At 42.8% G+C, this 20,369-nt stretch overlaps 1 protein-coding gene across 3 annotated transcripts in view; it reads right to left on the reverse strand.

Annotated features, from left to right (window-relative positions):
* Positions 1 to 20,369, reverse strand: part of fryl (furry homolog, like) — a 180,379-nt gene that overhangs the window by 142,440 nt on the left and 17,570 nt on the right. Inside the window, exon 1 of one of the 3 annotated variants that reach the window (XM_062039108.1) lies at positions 14,636 to 14,653. The exons of the other annotated variants lie outside the window; for them this stretch is intronic. Coding sequence (XP_061895092.1) covers positions 14,636 to 14,642 — 7 coding nt within the window. The 5' untranslated portion in view covers positions 14,643 to 14,653. Of the gene's footprint in view, positions 1 to 14,635; positions 14,654 to 20,369 lie in introns of those variants that run through there. 3 annotated transcript variants of the gene reach the window in all.

A 20,369-nucleotide genomic window follows, 5' to 3' on the forward strand; every position in this document is an offset into this window, starting at 1 on the left:
CAGACTACATTTCTATCCTTTCCAGTATTTTATTGAAAAAACAGCATACTGGCACCATACTTATTTTGATTATTGTTTCTCAGCTGTTTGTACATGTTGCAGTTTATAAATAAAGGTTAAATAAAAAAACATTTTTTTAAAATAAATAAATAAAAAATAAATAAATAAAAATTGCCTCTGCGCATGCGCATAACATAGATCCAACAAATCGATGACTAAATTAATCGCCAACAATTTTTATAATCGATTTTAATCGATTTAATCGATTAGTTGTTGCAGCCCTAGTTAATACTAATTACTAAAACACAAATTTGCTTTTAAATATAGGTTTAACATGTTTTAGCCTTTTAAAAAATATATATGCCTCATCGCTGATTTGGCAAACTGTATGAGGATGTAGGGCTGGGCGATATATCGATATACTGGATATATCGCAGGTTTGTCTCTGTGCAATATAGAAAATGACTATATCGTGATATTCGAGTATATGTTCTCACGCAGTTGCTTTTAGCTGCAGGGCATTAAACTGCATGTGTTTCTCACTCTTTCCTGTCTCTCCCTCTCACAGAGACTAAAACTAGCGCACCTTCTTACATATGTCACATACTGTCACGTGAGCAACGTCACACGCTCCCGCGGAGCAGACAAGTAGCGACATGGTAACGTTAGCTGTGATGCTAATAGTTAATGGTGTGGTTTGAGTGGTAATAGGAGAGAAAGAAGGTGCGAATCTGGTAACAAATGGAGGAATAAAAATAAAAATAAAAATTCCCAAGAAAAACCATCGTCTGACGGTGGTTTGGCTTCAAGCGGGAATATGTCTTTACATGTCAACATCTCCGTTCGGTGCCACACCAACTAAATGCCGAAGCAACTATTTCCACATCAACACCGTAAGACATATACTATTTGATATGCAGCTCATTTTTATGTGACACTTATTGAAATATCTTGTGTGTCATCATGCACAAAAGTGCACTTATAGCTTGTTTTAAAATGTCTCTGACAATCTTGGAAATGACATGAATGTTTGTGCCACTGCTTAATAACTGTTTAATAAATACAGTTTTGCTAAATTGACTTAGTTGTGAATTCCCTCTCTGCATGAAAGTTTAAAATGAGCATATATGAATGCAGTATGAACAAGAATGTTTTAATGTAGACACATAGAATCATCATACTGCTGTGATTATATGTATCAAGTGTTCATTCAAGGCTAAGGCAAAATATCGAGATATATATCGTGTGATATGGCCTAAAAATATCGAGATATTAAAAAAAGGCCATATCACCCAGCCCTATGAGGACGTCATATCGGTGCCACCGCCAGATCGGTGCCACCGCCAGACCCAGAGCCAACACCCCAACATCACAAGTATATGGGCAATCTGTGGAAAACAGAAGTAGTTTTTTCCATTAAGTCAAATATGCTATTCTCGTCTTTTGTTAAACCCGACAAAGTGTTTGTAAGTCAGCTCAACTGGCGGCCCGCGGGCCACATCGGGCCCGCCAAAGCTTTGCATTTGGCCTACCGAACATCACCCAAATGGGCTTGATGAAACTATTAAAACTAGGGTTGGTCATGTATGCAGTATTCCCGCCACCCCGCAGGGGGCAACAGCAATGCATATGTGTCATAGTGAAGCAGCAGTGGGTTGAGTAGAAGAAGACTACTCTTTCAACCCTGGAAAACAAAATATACATAAATTGCAAAAATCTCACTTTTAACAACGACTGGACAACAAAGTAAGAATGTTATACCCCGAGCAAGTGCTCGAGTGATTGTTTTCTGGCGGACCTTTGAAGCGACGGACACATTGCTCCAGACAAGCAGCAACAATGGTAAAAATCCCAACGTATGAGCTCAATCAAGAAACTTGATCAAACATTTGTAAGTAGATATGATTTGTGCGTAAAGATATTTAATTTGTTTTGTATTGAAATTGCAGACTTTGTGATGTTTTTTGTATTCGTGGTTGTGTTGTTATTTGTCTGAGAATAACGATTAAGCTTCGTTTAATATATGTAGTGCTAAATTTTACCAGTACAGGGCAACAACGAGACTAGTGATAAGTCACATACAATGTTTGGCGTGTGAATGTTGTGTATTTTCTCTATGTGTAAACATTTGTAGTTTGTTGTGTGACTATATTAACACTAAACCTTCTATTGTATTTATGCAAAATACACAATGGACATTATTCTTTTGTAATGTTTATTTTATGTTTATATTTTCAGTCTTATAAACCTGAATGAAAGAAGAAGTGTAAAGAAATAAAACAAAGAAGGAACATCAATCCTAAACAAAACTTATGGAGCTTCTGTTTCTTCATCCAAGGGCAGAATAATGAATTTATTGACAGTGCAGTGTGAAAGCTGATGTGTTTACTTTGCAATTAAGTAAACACAGTCTCAAAGAAATACAACCTGTGGAGGTACTTTCTGACAAAACATCCACATTTCGATGTGGGCCCCATAACCCTTGGGCTCTTGAAACTGCGGCCCTCTTCATTATGTAGTTGAATAGGCCTGTTGTAAGTATTGAAATTATTACACACTAGCTGTTTGATTGCAACATGGATCTTGGAATTTTGATTACCAAATTTAAAGGTGTTGAAATTGGCATGTAAAATCGATAGAGCTAATTGGTAGCGTGTCTAAGCATATCCAACGTAGATTTGCATCGAGCTAGCACATTTTGAAAAGTGGAGCCTTACTTTTAAACGCTTTCTATCAGGCAGGCATGCATACATTGTTGGCATGGAAAATTATAACTAACTATTTTCAGGGCATTCAACTGATGGCAACTGGGCTGGTCATTTTGCCTCTCATCCAAGTAGGCTTCATCAGTTCATGCTCATAGACTTCAACTGGTCACATTTGATCTGACCAATCTTCAAACCAAATCGAGACCACACCAGATCTAGACCTACATCTGACTAGATCTGACCAATCTAAGTCTATGAGGATGAACTGATGAAGTCTACTTGGATGAAAGGCAGAACAATGCGTAGAGCGATTACTAAAGCAGTTGCTCTGCACACCGTCAAGATGTGTGAATGAAAAAGGTTGCGTTTACTTTATCCATTTACTGAAACAAACTATCCATCCACCCATCCATTTTCTACCGCTTGTCCCGTTATAGTCCTCTAAAATGTTTAACTTCATTATTTATCTGAATACAATGTATACTACTATATTTTTATTTACATACGTTTGTCATTCAAGACAGAAGTTTAAAGTTTGCACTTTATTGATGTCAATCTTAGAGAAAAATGTAATTTAAAACATTTGTATGCACGTACAACACTTAAGACCTTCAGTATATCTGTATGTGGAATTAAATTATGGAATGGATTAAGCAAAGCAATCAAACAATGTACTAATATGATCCACTTCAAGAAACTCTTCAAACTTAAAGTGTTTACAAAGTTCAAAGAAGAAGAACAATGAGAAACATTCTGAATTTATTTCATCCATCCATTCATTTTCAAAATAATCTTACTCATCTCACCATATGAAATGTAACTTACTTCACCGAGTATTATTTATTTATTTTTATTGTGATTACTTATGGAGTATATTGTGAATAAATTGAGAACAGGAAGTGAACAAAAGTTTTAGCAACTGTTATGTAAAAGAAAAGGGGTAGGATTAAATAAACTCTGCTTCTTCCTACGGTACTCCTTTTCGAACATGTTGAAAAGAAAAACTGGAAATTGTGATGTATCATGTTGTATGCTTGCATGTTCGAAATAAACTCAAACTCAAATGTTGGAGATTATTTGCATGCAATGTGCAATGCTACATTTTGTTAACAAAAGTATTCTATTCAAGCAGAAGTGTTGCTTCCCAAGGGAAGCTCTTAATTTAATTCCTTGAAATTTATTACATAAAAAGTACAATTTATACAATTATTATACAAATTAAAATGTTTGCCAAGAGTAAGATGCAGTGTATGCAGTGTCATTTCAAACTAATATTTTTTAATTAAATTTAAAAAAAAAACTTTCTTGATTTATCTCTGTCATTTGTGCTCTAAAGAGTAGGGAAAAATCGTAAATCAAATCTTTTGTGAAAAAATCGGGGATTATATTTTTAGGCCATATCGCCCAGGCCTGGATTCAGTAATACCAACAGAATTCAGTCTGTAGCTATAAACGTACCGAATTTAGTAAACATCTAGAATCCCAAGGTCCAGCTAGTGCTGTGCGATATACTGTAACAAAATGTATGGTAATATTACATAAAAATGTATTTGTATGATACAAAAATGTATGGTTGATAATGTACGTTGCCAGCGACTTGAACACGTCTATTATTTTCTATTGTTTGAAGACGAGGCATGAAGAACATTACAGAGACAGGGCTGCACAACTAATCAAATTGTAATCACAATCACAATTGTGGCTGCTACAATTAAATGAAGGGGATTGTCAGTGATAATAACATTTTCAATAACTTTCACAACCACAAGTGGACTTTTAGTGCTCAGGAGCTAAATCAGCTGATCACCAACCCATCTATCTTAGAGACTATACCAGTAGATCTGGAATATATACGGGGGAAAAATGCATAATCACATCGGTGTCCTCCCTTCCCAGAGACCCTCAGGGTGCCAACATTTTAATACTAGAAAACACCTGCACCCCTTGTTGTTCTCTAATAACCCCCCCCCGCCCCCACCTTCCGGGCCAAAATCTGAGCTCGCTGAGACGCCAACGCACGCAAGCTTGCAAAACTATGTTGCGTGGTGTGCACATCTAAACAACTCAGTGAGTTGCAACGACTTGTTAAGCATTAACAACACTCCCCTTCTTTCCTCACCCGCCATCGCTTGTCCGTGACGTGAAGCTAACAGTCTAAATAGTGTTAATCACAGAGCAGACCGCCACGCGCACCAAGCCCATATAAAGAGCCACAGAATTGACAACTGCAACAGCAACCGTGCAACAAGGGGCACTGTAACCATCTACCTCTCAAAGATAGGCCAAAATATCAGATTCAATAACATATTCATTAATTATTCATTTCGCCAAAGACAAGTGTCTTGTCCTTTTTATATAAATAAATGTGTTTTATAAATAAAATGACAACATAAGATAATTTGGCATTCATTTCCTATACAAAAAATACTATATCATGATATACTGTACACTATATTGCAAAAAGTATTTGACCACCTGCCTTGACTCACATATGAACTTGAAGTGTCATCCCATTCCTAACCCATAGGGTTCAACATGATGTCGGTCCACCTTTTGCAGCTATTACAGCTTCAACTCTTCTGGGAAGGCTGTCCACAAGATTGCGGAGTGTGTTTATAGGAATTTTCGACCAGTCTTCCAAAAGCGCATTGGTGAGGTCACACATTGATGTTGGGCGGGAAGGCCGGACTCTCAGTCGCCGTTCTAATTCATCTCAAAGGTGTTCTATCGGGTTCAGGTCAGGACTCTGTGCAGGCCAGTCAAGTTCACCCACAACTGACTCTGTCATCCATGTCTTTATGAACCTTGCTATGTGCACTGGTGCACGGTCACGTTGGAAGAGGAGGGGGCCTGCTCCAAACTGTTCCCACAAGGTTGGGAGAATGGAATTGTCCAAAATGTTTTGGTATACTGGAACATTCAAAGTTCCTTTCACTGGAACTAAGGGGCCAAGCCCATTCATACATCCATTTTCTACCGCTTGTCCCTTTTTTGGGGTCGCGGGGGGTGCTGGAGCCTATCTCAGCTGCATTCGGGCGGAAGGCGGGGTACACCAAGGACAAGTCGCCACCTCATCACAGGGCCAACACAGATAGACAAGCCCAACTCCTGAAAAACAACCCCACGCCATAATTCCTCCTCCACCAAATTTTACACTCGGCACAATGCAGTCCGAAATGTACCATTCTCCTGGCAACCTCCAAACCCACAATATATAGTAGTGAGGAAATTCCACGACTGGATTTGTTGCACAGGTGGCTAGGGATGATACTCGAAACCGGTTTTCCCGGTTGTTTGATGAAAAAATAACCGAGTCCTCGGACTCAAATCCCTTTTTGAGAACCGGTACCCGTTATCGAGACCACTATAGTAAAGGAAAAGAGTTGATTCTTTATTCGAATCCCGTCCCGACCAGAAATGCTCCGTGGGACATCACGTAGCTCAGTCATTAGGCGCAGATAGCGAAAGCAGGAAAACAATGGACGGGAAAAAGCGCTCCAAGTAAGGCTGCAGCTAACGATTATTTTTCTATCGATTAATCTATAGATTATTTTTTCGATTAATCGGTTAATCTATAGATTATTTTTTCGATTCATCTATAGATTATTTTTCCTTTTACCGATTATTTTTTATTTTATTTTATTTAAAATGAAGATGAAAAAATAAAAGTAGGCCAGTTTTTCAAAAGGCATGGCTTTTATTTACAAAAAAAAAAAGTATGGCAACTCAGTCAACATTGACAACAACATGACAAAATATTCTGTAACAATGTAAACATTTAAAACTTTTAACATTTAACAAAATTAAAAGTAGCTTATTTGCTTTTTAATGTGCAAATATAAAAGTAAACATCCAGTGCAAATCTTAATATTCTGCAATAGTATAAGCATTTCACAAGTAAAAGTATTGCTTATTTTGCTTTAAAATGTGCAAAAATAAAAATAAACATCCAATACAAAAAAGTGCAAAACGAAATATTCTGTAACAACAGTGTAAACATTTCAACAAAAGTGAAAGTATTGCTTATTTGCTAAAATGTGCAAAAATAAAGATAAACATCCAATACAAAAAAGTGCCAATCTAAATATTCTGGAGCACTGTAAACATTAAGTATTGCTTTTAAAATGTGCAAAATAAACATCCAGTCCAACACAGTACACAAGAACCAATTCTACTCATTCCAGTGAGTGACTAACAGTTGTAATGAAGAAAGGTTAGCATGTCTACTTGCTTTGCTTCTTTTCTTGTTTACAATATTCCCAGCAGCTGAAAATAGGCGCTCAGAAGGGGTCGATGTGGCTGGAACTGAGAGCTAATTAGCCTTCACCTCAAACCAGGACTGCGAGCGAGCTGAGCTGCAGTTTAAGTTTCTAGTAGGTCAACGGGCTCATAGTGATGTTACTAGTAGTTGACTGGGAGGTGTTTATTATCATTTGGGGAGAGTCCGCTGCCTGATGCTCACCTGCTAAACACCTATCCGCTCGACGCTGAAGCGCTGACTACATGCGCTATGAATACGCACTGCTGATTGGCTGATAATGCTTCGTGTGTACCAATCAGATGGTTGTGTGGGTGGGACAATGCTGCGTGTGTACCAATCAGATGGTTGTGTGGGTGGGACAATGCTGCGTGTGTACCAATCAGATGGTTGTATGGGTGGGACAATGCTGCGTGTGTACCAATCAGATGGTTGTATGGGTGGGACAATGCTGCGTGCTGAGACAGAGGCAGAGAAGCAAAGCAACTCGTTAAGACTTTAGCAGCTAAAGTTAGCTTTAGCTTAGAAACTCGTTCGGTACACCCCCGTACCGAACCGAAATCCCCGTACCGAAACGGTTCAATACAAAACACATACCGTTACACCCCTAGCAGATACAAATGACACATTCATGTTTTTGTGTAATGATGACAACGTATGCTAACGCGGACGATTGACTAGTTGATGGTTGATGGTTTTCTTTTCAAATGTTCGTTCATAGCCGTTGTGCTGCTATGATAGGCCATTTCCGCTCGACACAGTGTGCATACAACAACATTATTAGGCTGTGTATTGAAATACTCCCACTTTTGACGACTTTTGGCGTGCGTTTTTCCGCTCGCTCGCACAGTCTGCTTTGCGCTCCGCCATGACGGTAGTGTGACGTAATTATGCGACGCGTCGACGCACAAAAACGGCATCGACGTATTTACATAACCGATGACGTCGACTACGTCGACGCGTCGTTTCAGCCTTAGCTCCAAGGTGTAATAAAGTTCAAAACAAAAGCTATAATCTATCAAATAACTTTATTGAGAGATTTTAGCAGGGTAAAACACATGACGAACACTTTTACGACCAACCGGAAACATAGCAACGCACCTCCTTTACGGCAGCTGTCGCAACGTTCTTAAAACAACCGCAGCACATACATATATATACAACATATCTCCCTTTTTTAACTTTTGTTTTTCTTTCCTTGTAAACAAAACAAAATCACACTGTAGATGTGTTGTCGGTCTAATTATAAATAATGCAGACGAGGCGTGTTGGCTGAGTTCTTGACGTTTACTTTCACAGCGTGGCAACATGCAACACTTTTCGGGGCTACCGCGCATGCTCGTAACTCCCGTTGTAGTGTAGTTGTTATATTCTCTAGCTCATAACATTTTTCCCCCATAAAGAAATAATGTTAACTCAATAAAGTGTATTTCTTTTTTAGCTTTAACTTTTCATTTATTAGCATTGTAACCACATTTGCAAATAACTTTTCTCTTCATAGAATGTTCTTTCAATAAAGAAATAAAGTGCAAAAATGTCAAAGCATCATAACAAACAGTTATGTCAAATAGCAGCAGAAGTGCACTTTTTGGAGAGCTGTATTATTTTCAGTTTTGTGCCCAGGGGACTGATTTTATTTAACACTATATTATTATTTATACACCTATAGTGATCACAGAGACAGGTTGTTTTTGTGTTACTGTATATATTTGTTTCTCTGAAAAATCCCACTTAATATACTTTGGGTAACAACAGTCAATATTTATTTATTTTATTTTATTTTTTTAGGTGGGTAACAGTCAATATTTATTTATTTATTAGATTTTATTTTTTTATTATATAATAAAAGTGAGCTTTTGTTAAACCAAATATTGTGTGTTTTTTTCCATATACAACAACCTATCTGGACTCGATAAGAGAATCGATAAGGAATCGGTTCGATAAGAGGCTCGAACTCGATAATTCCTTATCAAACATCATCCCTACAGGTGGCATCCTATGACAGTTCCACACTGGAAATCACTGAGCTCCTGAGAGCGGCCCATTCTTTCACAAATGTTTGTAGAAACAGTCTCCATGCCTAAGTGCTTGATTTTAATCACTTGGCATGGCCAAGTGATTAGGACACCTGATTCTCAGCATTTGGATGGGTGGCCAAATACTTTTGGAAATACAGTGTATATAGTTATCCGAATATAAAATGACCTAAATTGAGATATATACTTTTGTCCATATTGCACAGCAATAGCTGGGATGGTGCAAAACGACAGTGCAGAGAGGCTGAGGCTGCAGATCCTAGCTGAGAATCACTAAATCACCCAGTGAGCCAAAGAGGGAGGACTGACTGATGACACACAGACAGCCGTCAAAGGAGGTGGTAGTGCTGGTGGAGGCAGCTGTGGTTTCACTGGGGCCAGGTCTGTGGCGCTGCAGAGCTAGAACAATGCCGCTGCACAGGAGGCCCCGATCCCAATCAGGCCAGGAATGTGAAAGAGGAAGCGCCGGGAACAATGTGCAGCGTTCCCATACCGCTCTGTGTCCCCGCCCGCCCCTGCCTTGTTCTGCTTTCAAGCAGGGGAAAACAGGAAAGCTAGTGGGCTCGGAACCAGAGGCCAAAGTTCTGTCATTTGTTGGTGTGTGTGTGTGTTTGTGTGTTGTTCTGGTGGGTGGCTGATACAGTATGAAAACAATCGTACTGATGATCACTAGGAGTGTGTGCACTTATTTGACCTGCTCCGGCCACAGCTGTGGTTTAAACCAAAGTTACACTGCCCCCTAATGGTAAAATAAATGTTTTTTGTACAAGATAAACCTGCTTTTACAAACTTGTCAGCCTAAAACGCTTCCATCGATTTTATTTTATACATTTATTTATCTTTACTTTTTTTTTTAAAATATGTCATTGTTATGGCGATATGCTGCAGACAAAATCCGACTTGACTGAGGGCCCCAGTCTGTGCAGTGACAACACTGCAATATCTCTACATGGCCAACCACCAATTGATGCCATTGCACGACATCAAGTTCCATCGTTATGTAAATGCTTTTTTATGGGTATTGGCAGTCAGAATCAGTAAAACGTTACATTTTGGTTGAGGATGTCTTTACGGACAAGCTCCTCAGATCATAGGGTTTTGCAGAGGAAAATGTTATCAATGTACTGGTTTGTCCCATAACTACCGGAATATATGAAGGAATTAAAACTATTTCTTGCGCCCAACCTAGCAATAGTGGGTCACAAGAGGCCTTGCTTGCACAATTCAAATAATTCAACGACGTTCAAAGCAGAAAGCAATTTCTGCCTTTTCCGTCAGGAGGTCATGACCGTGTGAACGTCCAAACAGAAAATTACATGAAGCAGATTTGGACTTTTCACGCCCATGGTCTTAAACTTTTGATCGTATGATCAACAGCCTGTTTAAGTTTAAATACAGTTTTCAATCGAGTGCAGATTAAACTGTTTTGTGTCTTACTCTTGTTTCTTCTTTTTGATGCTCTACTTCTTCCACTTCTACAATCTGGCTACAATCATTTTTAATCAAATTGCACATGGGTGAGGTACAAAATGTCCTTTTCTGAGTCTAAACACACATTCAAATACCAATATTAGTGTTACCACTAAAATTACAGTATTGCACATTTTAGTTGACTCAGCAATATACAATACTGTAATCATGACGTGTCATCTGACAGGCATGCAAAATGTCTAAATTATAGGAACCCTCAGCTAAAAAAAAAGTTTCATCATGCCTGCTTATACTCCTGTTCATGAAATTATATCCACTTTGTATATATAGTCGTGGTCAAAAGTTTATATACACTTGTGAAGGACATAATGTCATGGCTGTCTTGAGTTTCCAATCATTTCTACAACTCTTATTTTTTTGTTATAGAGTGATTGGACCACATACTTGTTTGTCACAAAAAACTGCCTGATCGTGGCAGTGACAAAACTGTGCCATACACTATATACTTACGAACAATTGTCTGCACAGTTGCTTTGAAATGGCTCCAAGTGACTTTCCTGACTTCCATCCATCCATCCATCTTCCTCCGCTTATCCGAGGTCGGGTCGCGGGGGCAGCAGCCTAAGCAGGGAAGCCCACACTTCCCTCTCCCCAGCCACTTGGTCCAGCTCTTCCCGGGGGATCCCGAGGCGTTCCCAGGCCAGCCGGGAGACATAGTATTCCCAACGTGTCCTGGGTCTTCCCCGTGGCCTCTTACCGGTCGGACGTGCCCTAAACACCTCCCTAGGGAGGCGTTCGGGTGGCATCCTGACCAGATGCCCGAATCACCTCATCTGGCTCCTCTCGATGTGGAGGAGCAGTGGCTTTACTTTGAGCTCCTCCCGGATGACAGAGCTTCTCACCCTATCTCTAAGGGAGAGACCCGCCACCCGGCGGAGGAAACTCATTTCGGCCGCTTGTACCCGTGATCTTGTCCTTTCGGTCATAACCCAAAGCTCATGACCATAGGTGAGGATGGGAACGTAGATCGACCGGTAGATTGAGAGCTTTGCCTTGCGGCTCAGCTCCTTCTTCACCACAACAGACCGATACAGCGTCCGCATTACTGAAGACGCCGCACCGATCCGCCTGTCGATCTCACGATCCACTCTTCCCTCACTCGTGAACAAGACTCCGAGGTACTTGAACTCCTCCACTTTGGGCAAGATCTCCTCCCCAACCCGGAGATGGCACTCCACCCTTTTCCGGGCGAGAACCATGGACTCAGACTTAGAGGTGCTGATTCTCATCCCAGTCGCTTCACACTCAGCTGCGAACCGATCCAGTGAGAGCTGAAGATCCTGGCCAGATGAAGCCATCAGGACCACATCATCTGCAAAAAGCAGAGACCTAATCCTGCAGCCACCAAACCGGATCCCCTCAACGCCTTGACTGCGCCTAGAAATTCTGTCCATAAAAGTTATGACCAGAATCGGTGACAAAGGGCAGCCTTGGCGGAGTCCAACCCTCACTGGAAACGTGTCCGACTTACTGCCGGCAATGCGGACCAAGCTCTGACACTGATCATACAGGGAGCGGACCGCCACAATCAGACAGTCCGATACCCCATACTCTCTGAGCACTCCCCACAGGACTTCCCGAGGGACACGGTCGAATGCCTTCTCCAAGTCCACAAAACACATGTAGACTGGTTGGGCAAACTCCCATGCACCCTCAAGGACCCTGCCGAGAGTATAGAGCTGGTCCACAGTTCCACGACCAGGACGAAAACCACACTGTTCCTCCTGAATCCGAGGTTCGATTATCCGGCGTAGCCTCCTCTCCAGCACACCTAAATACACCTTACCGGGAAGGCTGAGGAGTGTGATCCCACGATAGTTAGAACACACCCTCCGGTTCCCCTTCTGAAAGAGAGGAACCACCACCCCGGTCTGCCAATCCAGAGGTACCGCCCCCGATGTCCACGCGATGCTGCAGAGTCTTGTCAACCAAGACAGCCCCACAGCATCCAGAGCCTTAAGGAACTCCGGGCGCATCTCATCCACCCCCGGGGCCTTGCCACCGAGGAGATTTTTAACTACCTCAGCAACTTCAGCCCCAGAAATAGGAGAGCCCACCACAGATTCCCCAGGCACTGCTTCCTCATAGGAAGACGTGTTGGTGGGATTGAGGAGGTCTTCGAAGTATTCCCTCCACCGATCCACAACATCCGCAGTCGAGGTCAGCAGAACACCATCCTCACCATACACGGTGTTGATAGTGCACTGCTTCCCCTTCCTGAGGCGGCGGATGGTGGTCCAGAATCGCTTCGAAGCCGTCCGGAAGTCGTTTTCAATGGCTTCCCCGAACTCCTCCCATGTCCGAGTTTTTGCCTCCGCGACCGCTGAAGCCGCACACCGCTTGGCCTGTCGGTACCTGTCCGCTGCCTCAGGAGTCCTATGAGCCAAAAGAACCCGATAGGACTCCTTCTTCAGCTTGACGGCATCCCTCACCGCCGGTGTCCACCAACGGGTTCTAGGATTGCCGCCACGACAGGCACCAACTACCTTGCGGCCACAGCTCCAATCAGCCGCCTCGACAATAGAGGTGCGGAACATGGTCCACTCGGACTCAATGTCCAGCACCTCCCTCGTGACATGTTCAAAGTTCTTCCGGAGGTGGGAATTGAAACTCTCTCTGACAGGAGACTCTGCCAGACGTTCCCAGCAAACCCTCACAATGCGTTTCGGCCTGCCAGGTCTGTCCGGCATCCTCCCCCACCATCGCAGCCAACTCACCACCAGGTGGTGATCGGTAGAAAGCTCCGCCCCTCTCTTTACCCGAGTGTCCAAAACATGAGGCCGCAAATCCGATGACACAACTACAAAGTCGATCATGGAACTGCGGCCCAGGGTGTCCTGGTGCCAAGTGCACATATGGACACCCTTATGCTTGAACATGGTGTTTGTTATGGACAATCCGTGACGGGCACAAAAGTCCAATAACAAAACACCACTCGGGTTCAGATCCGGGCGGCCATTCTTACCAATCACGCCTCTCCAGGTTTCACTGTCGTTGCCAATATGAGCGTTGAAGTCCCCCAGTAGAACGAGGGAATCACCCGGGGGAGCACCCTCAAGTACTCCCTCGAGTGAATCCAAAAAGGGTGGGTACTCTGAGCTGCTGTTTGGCGCGTAAGCGCAAACAACAGTCAGGACCCGTCCCCCCACCCGAAGGCGGAGGGAAGCTACCCTCTCGTCCACCGGGTTGAACTCCAACATGCAGGTTCTGAGCCGGGGGGCAACAAGAATTGCCACCCCAGCCCGTCGCCTCTCACTGCCGGCAATGCCAGAGTGGAAGAGAGTCCATCCCCTCTCGAGAGAACTGGTTCCGGAGCCCTTGCTGTGCGTCGAAGTGAGTCCGACTATATCTGGCCGGAACTTCTCCACCTCGCGCACTAGCTCAGGCTCCTTCCCCCCCAGCGAGGTGACGTTTCACGTCCCAAGAGCTAGCTTCTGTAGCCGAGGATCGGACCGCCAAGTGCCCTGCCTTCGGCTTCCGCCCAGCTCACATTGCACCCGACCTCTATGGCCCCTGCTATGGGTGGTGAGCCCATTGGAGGGGGGACCCACGTTGCCTCTTCGGGCTGTGCCCGGCCGGGCCCCATGGGGACAGGCCCGGCCACCAGGCGCTCGCCGTCGGGCCCCAACTCCGGGCCTGGCTCCAGAGGGGGGCCCCGGTGACCCGCGTCCAGGCGAGGGAAATCTGAGTCTCGGTTCTTGTATTTCCATAGAAGTCTTCGAGCTGCTCTTTGTCTGATCCCTCACCTAGGACCTGTTTGTCTTGGGAGACCCTACCAGGGGGCATGGAAGCCCCCGGACAACATAGCTCCTAGGATCATTGGGACACGCAAACTCCTCTACCACGGTAAGGTGGCAGCTCAGAGAGGAGACTTTCCTGACTTGTTCATGTCAGGAAAGATAATTGACATGAACTTTCCTGACTTGTTCATGTCAATTATTCGTTTTTTTCAGATCTGTGCCGAGTTCCTCTGACTTTCCCATTGTCGCGTTTGTAACCGAGTCTAATGACTGCATCACATGAGCCCTATTTAAATGGGCTCAGAGAAGTCAACAGGTGTCGTCAATCATAATCACTCACGTTCCAGTTCCCAAAAAGAACTGCCCCAGTGAGTTGAACGACTACAGACCAGTGGCGCTCACCTCTCATATAATGAAGACAATGGAGCGGCTCTTTCTCAGCCTCCTCAGACCACAGGTGCAACATGCCCAGGACAGCCTGCAGTTTGCGTACCAGGCAGGCGTTGGTGTGGAGGATGCTATCCTTTACCTGCTGCACCGAGCCCACTCACAACTGGATAAGGGAAATAGCGCTGTGAGGATCCTGTTCCTGGACTTCTCGAGTGCCTTTAATACTATCCAGCCCCGCCTACTCCAGGACAAGCTGGACAGAATGCGAGTGGATCCCTGCCTGGTTGCCTGGATTTCAGACTACCTCACCCATAGGCCACAGTACGTCTGACTGAAGGACATCACATCTGACACTGTGATCAGCAGCACCGGAGCACCCCAGGGAACGGTGCTGGCCCCTCTTCTCTTCACCCTGTACACCGCTGACTTCTGCTACAACTCAGAGCTGTGTCACATCCAGAAGTACGCGGATGACACAGCCATCGTCGGGTGCATCAGGGACGGCAGAGAGGAGGAGTTTCGGAGGCTGGTGAGGGACTTTGTTGTCTGGTGCCACAGGAACCTCTTGCAGCTCAACCCTTCAAAGACCAAGGAGCTGGTCATTGACTTTGGGAGGTCGAGTCCAAGGTCACAACCTATTGTGATCGAGGGAGTCGAGGTACAGACTGTGGACTCATTCAAGTACCTCGGGGTGTGGGTGGACAACAAGCTGGACTGGACTGTTAACACGGACCACTTGTACAGGAAAGGACAGAGCAGGCTGTACTTCCTGAGGAGGCTGCACTCCTTCAATGTCTGTAAAAAACTATTGTGGATGTACTACTAGTCTGTGGTTGCCAGTGTTCTGTACTACATCGTAGTGTGCTGGGGGGGCAGTATATCTAAGAAGGACAGCTCCAGACTGGAGAAACTGATCAGGCGGGCCGGTTCTACGATCGGACTAAAACTGGACTCACTGGTGGCGGTGGCAGAGAAGAGGACTGTGGAAAAACTAGTGAGCATCCTGGATGATGCCAGTCACCCTCTGCATACCGTTGTCAGTAGCCAGAGGAGCCTGTTAAGTGCTAGACTGCTTCATCCCAAGTGCAGGACTAATAGACTAAAAAACTCCTTTGTCCCACACGCCATTAGACTGTACAACTCTTCTCTGGGAGGGAGGGGGGGTATTAGAATGACGGGGGATGCAAAACAATAACAGTGTAATACGTTTTTATAACATGGTCACTAATGCCTAGTTTCTCTTGTTATATTCTTATTTTACTGTTATATTTGTATTCTCATTGATGCTTTTTGTTTTTATTCTATTGTAATATTTTTCTATTTTGTTTCCATTTATACCCCCATTATTTACTTTTTTAAATTCGATCTCAATTCTGTACACTGCTGCTGGAATTTCAATTTTCCTGAGGGAACTCTCCTGAAGGAATCAATAAAGTACTATCTATCTATCTATCTATCTATCTATCTATCTATCTATCTATCTATCTATGAAGTTAAGAGGCCATGTCATGAAGCTAATTTGATTTGATTGTAACTTTTCTACATCACCAAAATTGATCATGTATGTATACTTTTGACCCAGCAGATTTGGTCACATTTTCAGTAGACCCATAATAAATTCATAAAAGAACCAAACTTCATGAATGTTTTTTGTGACAAACAAGTATGTGCTCCAATCACTCTATCACAAAAAAATAAGAGTTGTAGAAATTAATGGAAACTCAAGACAGCCATGACATTATGTTCTTTACAAGTGTATGTGAACTTTTGACCACGACTGTATATTGCGATACCAAACAAGTTTTTAAAACATCGAAACTGCTTCAAGGAAACACTCTCACTTTCTGACGACTAGCGGTCGACCCCTGCGACCTTTGCAGCATGAGGAAGAGGGTCTTTGTTCTCACTGACAAAATGCCACTTTCTTCTGGTCACACAGCCTCAAGTCTCAAAAGCCTACTGCTCGCTGCCACTGTCATGCATCTTACTTGGAACTTTTCAAAACTGGCTGCCTGAAAGTTGGCTCGCAGTCCTTCTCATTTGCCACCAAGAACAAGAAAGGCTGTGTTTAAAGTTGGGACACGCAGACAAAAGAAGTCTAGCGAGCGCGTTGCAGACTTCAATGGCAGTGGTGAGGCAATCCGCAGGGGAACTCAGTTGTCGCCGTTAAAGAATGTGACCTGACCGGACTGGAGTCTTCTCTCATGTGTTTTCCCCCCTGACCTATTTATGCAAAAGCAGCATATGAGGGAGAACCTGAAAAATGTGTACCCCTATTTCTGACAAATTACGAAAATTATTTAAATATACTTACGCAACTGCAGTACAGATCACATGTTAATGAAAATAAATGTGTTAAATTAGAGAGGTGTTTTTTACCAATACAAATAATGATCTTTGTGTCAGCCGTAAACCCAGCTGACACTGTATTGGCAATACCTCTTACTGTACAAACCCCGTTTCCATATGAGTTGGGAAATTGTGTTAGATGTAAATATAAACGGAATACAATGATTTGCAAATCATTTTCAACGCATATTCAGTTGAATATGCTACAAAGACAATATATTTGATGTTCAAACTGATAAACTTTTTTTTTTTTGCAAATTGGGAACAGGTGGGTGCCATGATTGGGTATAAAAGTAAATTCCATGAAATGCTCAGTCATTCACAAACAAGGATGGGGCGAGGGTCACCACTTTGTCAACAAATGTGTGAGCAAATTGTTGAACAGTTTAAGAAAAACCTTTCTCAACCAGCTATTGCAAGGAATTTAGGGATTTCACCATCTACGGTCCGTAATATCATCAAAGGGTTCAGAGAATCTGGAGAAATCACTGCAAGTAAGCAGCTAAGCCCGTGACCTTCGATCCCTCAGGCTGTACTGCATCAACAAGCGACATCAGTGTGTAAAGGATATCATCACATGGGCTCAGGAACACTTCAGAAACCCACTGTCAGTAACTACAGTTGGTCGCTACATCTGTAAGTGCAAGTTAAAACTCTCCTATGCAAGGCGAAAACCGTTTATCAACAACACCCAGAAACGCCGTCGGCTTCGCTGGACCTGAGCTCATCTAAGATGGACTGATACAAAGTGGAAAAGTGTTCTGTGGTCTGACGAGTCCACATTTCAAATTGTTTTTGGAAACTGTGGACGTCGTGTCCTCCGGACCAAAGAGGAAAAGAACCATCCGGATTGTTATAGGCGCAAAGTTGAAAAGCCAGCATGTGTGATGGTATGGGGGTGTATTAGTGCCCAAGACATGGGTAACTTACACATCTGTGAAGGCGCCATTAATGCTGAAATATACATACAGGTTTTGGAGCAACATATGTTGCCATCCAAGCAACGTTACCATGGACGCCCCTGCTTATTTCAGCAAGACAATGCCAAGCCACGTGTTACATCAACGTGGCTTCATAGTAAAAGAGTGCGGGTACTAGACTGGCCTGCCTGTAGTCCGGACCTGCCTCCCATTGAAAATGTGTGGCACATTATGAAGCCTAAAATACCACAACGGAGACCCCGGACTGTTGAACAACTTAAGCTGTACATCAAGCAAGAATGGGAAAGAATTCCACCTGAGAAGCTTAAAAAATGTGTCTCCTCAGTTCCCAAACGTTTACTGAGTGTTGTTAAAAGGAAAGGCCATGTAACACAGTGGTGAACATGCCCTTTCCCAACTACTTTGGCACGTGTTGCAGCCATGAAATTCTAAGTTAATTATTATTTGCAAAAAAAAAATTGTTTATGAGTTTGAACATCAAATATCTTGTCTTTGTAGTGCATTCAATTGAATATGGGTTGAAAAGGATTTGGAAATCATTGTATTCCCTTTATATTTACATCTAACACAATTTCCCAACTCATATGGAAACGGGGTTTGTACAATAGGAGCGTTTATTGAAGTTTATTTGTTCAAGCGAGGAATTAATTGAGGCACAGCATCTATTAGAGTTGAGGCCACGATTCGAGAGAATTCAGCAAGTTCCCCAGAGACAACGTGGACAACAACAAGTTCACAGCTTTGTGTTACAACGTAATAAGTAACCGACAGTACCAAGAGTTTGTATAGCGCAATGAAAAAAGTTGCATAAGTTGAAGGATTAATAAAAGAAGTAAAGCCAACGTAGCTCTTTTCACAATTAGACAAAACAAACAGGCAAGGTTATTAATACACTCAGTTCATTCAGTTCCCACACAACTTAGCTGGCAGTTGGTGTGAAAAATTAAAACCACAACACACACACACACCCACACAAAGTATAACGGACCTCCTGCATGCTATGTTGCACTTGCATCTCCAAAAGCTTCCAGGTCGCAGTTGAGCTTCCGCTCACAGAATTAAATTATTTGGTATTTTTAGGTACATAGGCAGTACAAGTGTGTGTGCTCATCTACACTCAAAGCTGTATTTGGAACAGTTAATTAAGCCGTTAACATCCCACACGATACATTGCTGCAGATCCAATTAATGTTTGACAAGTTTGACAACGGCAGTATAATTAGCAGATATCGTGGCGAGTTTTCATTGTGAAAAAAGGTTTGACCCAGTCTTCGCGTACGGTGAAGACACGGCAAAATCTATAGGTTGTTCGTGAGCGTGTGATGGCTGCGTACACTCTTCTTGGCGCTGGTCCGGTTTTGCTCTGTGTTGGCACAGGATTAAAACCTCCTACTGAGCGTCGGAATAATCTGAAGATTACCCCCGACATCCAGAGGTTACATAACTGATCCCAGTCTCAAAAAGTCTACTTTCCTCCCAGTTTAGCTCGGATGAGGCTAAAAAAAAAAAGCTGTTACAATTTGGGGCGCAAACGTCAACAACAAGTGCAACCCCCAAGGCTAATATGACCCTAAGGTTTTTCTTTAAGAAAAAACATTCACAGAACGTCACACAAAATCTCTAACTGTAGTTGAAAGGGAGACCAGTGCTTGGTTGGCATTTGTGTAGCTTTTTCGCTACATTTATTTAAAAAAAATATGGACACAGAGTATACACAGAAGAGATGGGAAGGTTTATAAAAAAAATCTGGACCATTTGATTGACCTGACACAAGTCAGAGTGTGTGTGTGTTGTTGAATCATGGGAGCAGAGGGCACTAGGGATGGGGGAAACGTGTCCTCTTCAAGATTCATAGTGATTGTAGCTGTTGCTGAGAGTTTGCATGCATTAAATATGTGTCATAAATAAATAAATATTAATACACAAGTTAGTGATGTAGAGTTATAAAACATTATTAGAAAATGTGTGATTGTAAAATGTATTGTGTTAATTGTGTTGCAAAGCGGAACGATTGTTGGGATGTTGCGACCCCACGGACAGTAAACAAGGCAGAACATGCAAGAGGGGAGGGTGCTTGAGCACGTTGTCTTCAGCTCCTCGAAAGCTTTAAGTGTATTCGATGATTTGTGTAAAACTTCAAGCAAGTGATTATTAGAACCTCTTTTCGTTACAAGCAGCCAACGAGGTATCGTATTTTTGTAATTTAATTTCTTTCTGAGTGTTTATTGATGTGAAATCAAAGTCTGATGTACTGTATTGTACTGTATTTTGTAAGTTCTCACGGCGTGTTGGCGTGGATGGTGTATACAGCAAGAAGTAGTCGTCAATAAACGCCTGTTTTACAAAAATTACTTTCCTGTGTTGCCGTGTATCGAAAGGAGCTACAGTGATACTAATGTGTCCTTTTTTTCTACATAAGGTGACAAACATATACAGTAAAACAGACGATCAATGTT

Source organism: Entelurus aequoreus, linkage group LG27 (assembly GCF_033978785.1).
Source record: "Entelurus aequoreus isolate RoL-2023_Sb linkage group LG27, RoL_Eaeq_v1.1, whole genome shotgun sequence".
In the NCBI taxonomy this organism is placed as follows: Eukaryota; Metazoa; Chordata; class Actinopteri; order Syngnathiformes; family Syngnathidae; genus Entelurus; species Entelurus aequoreus.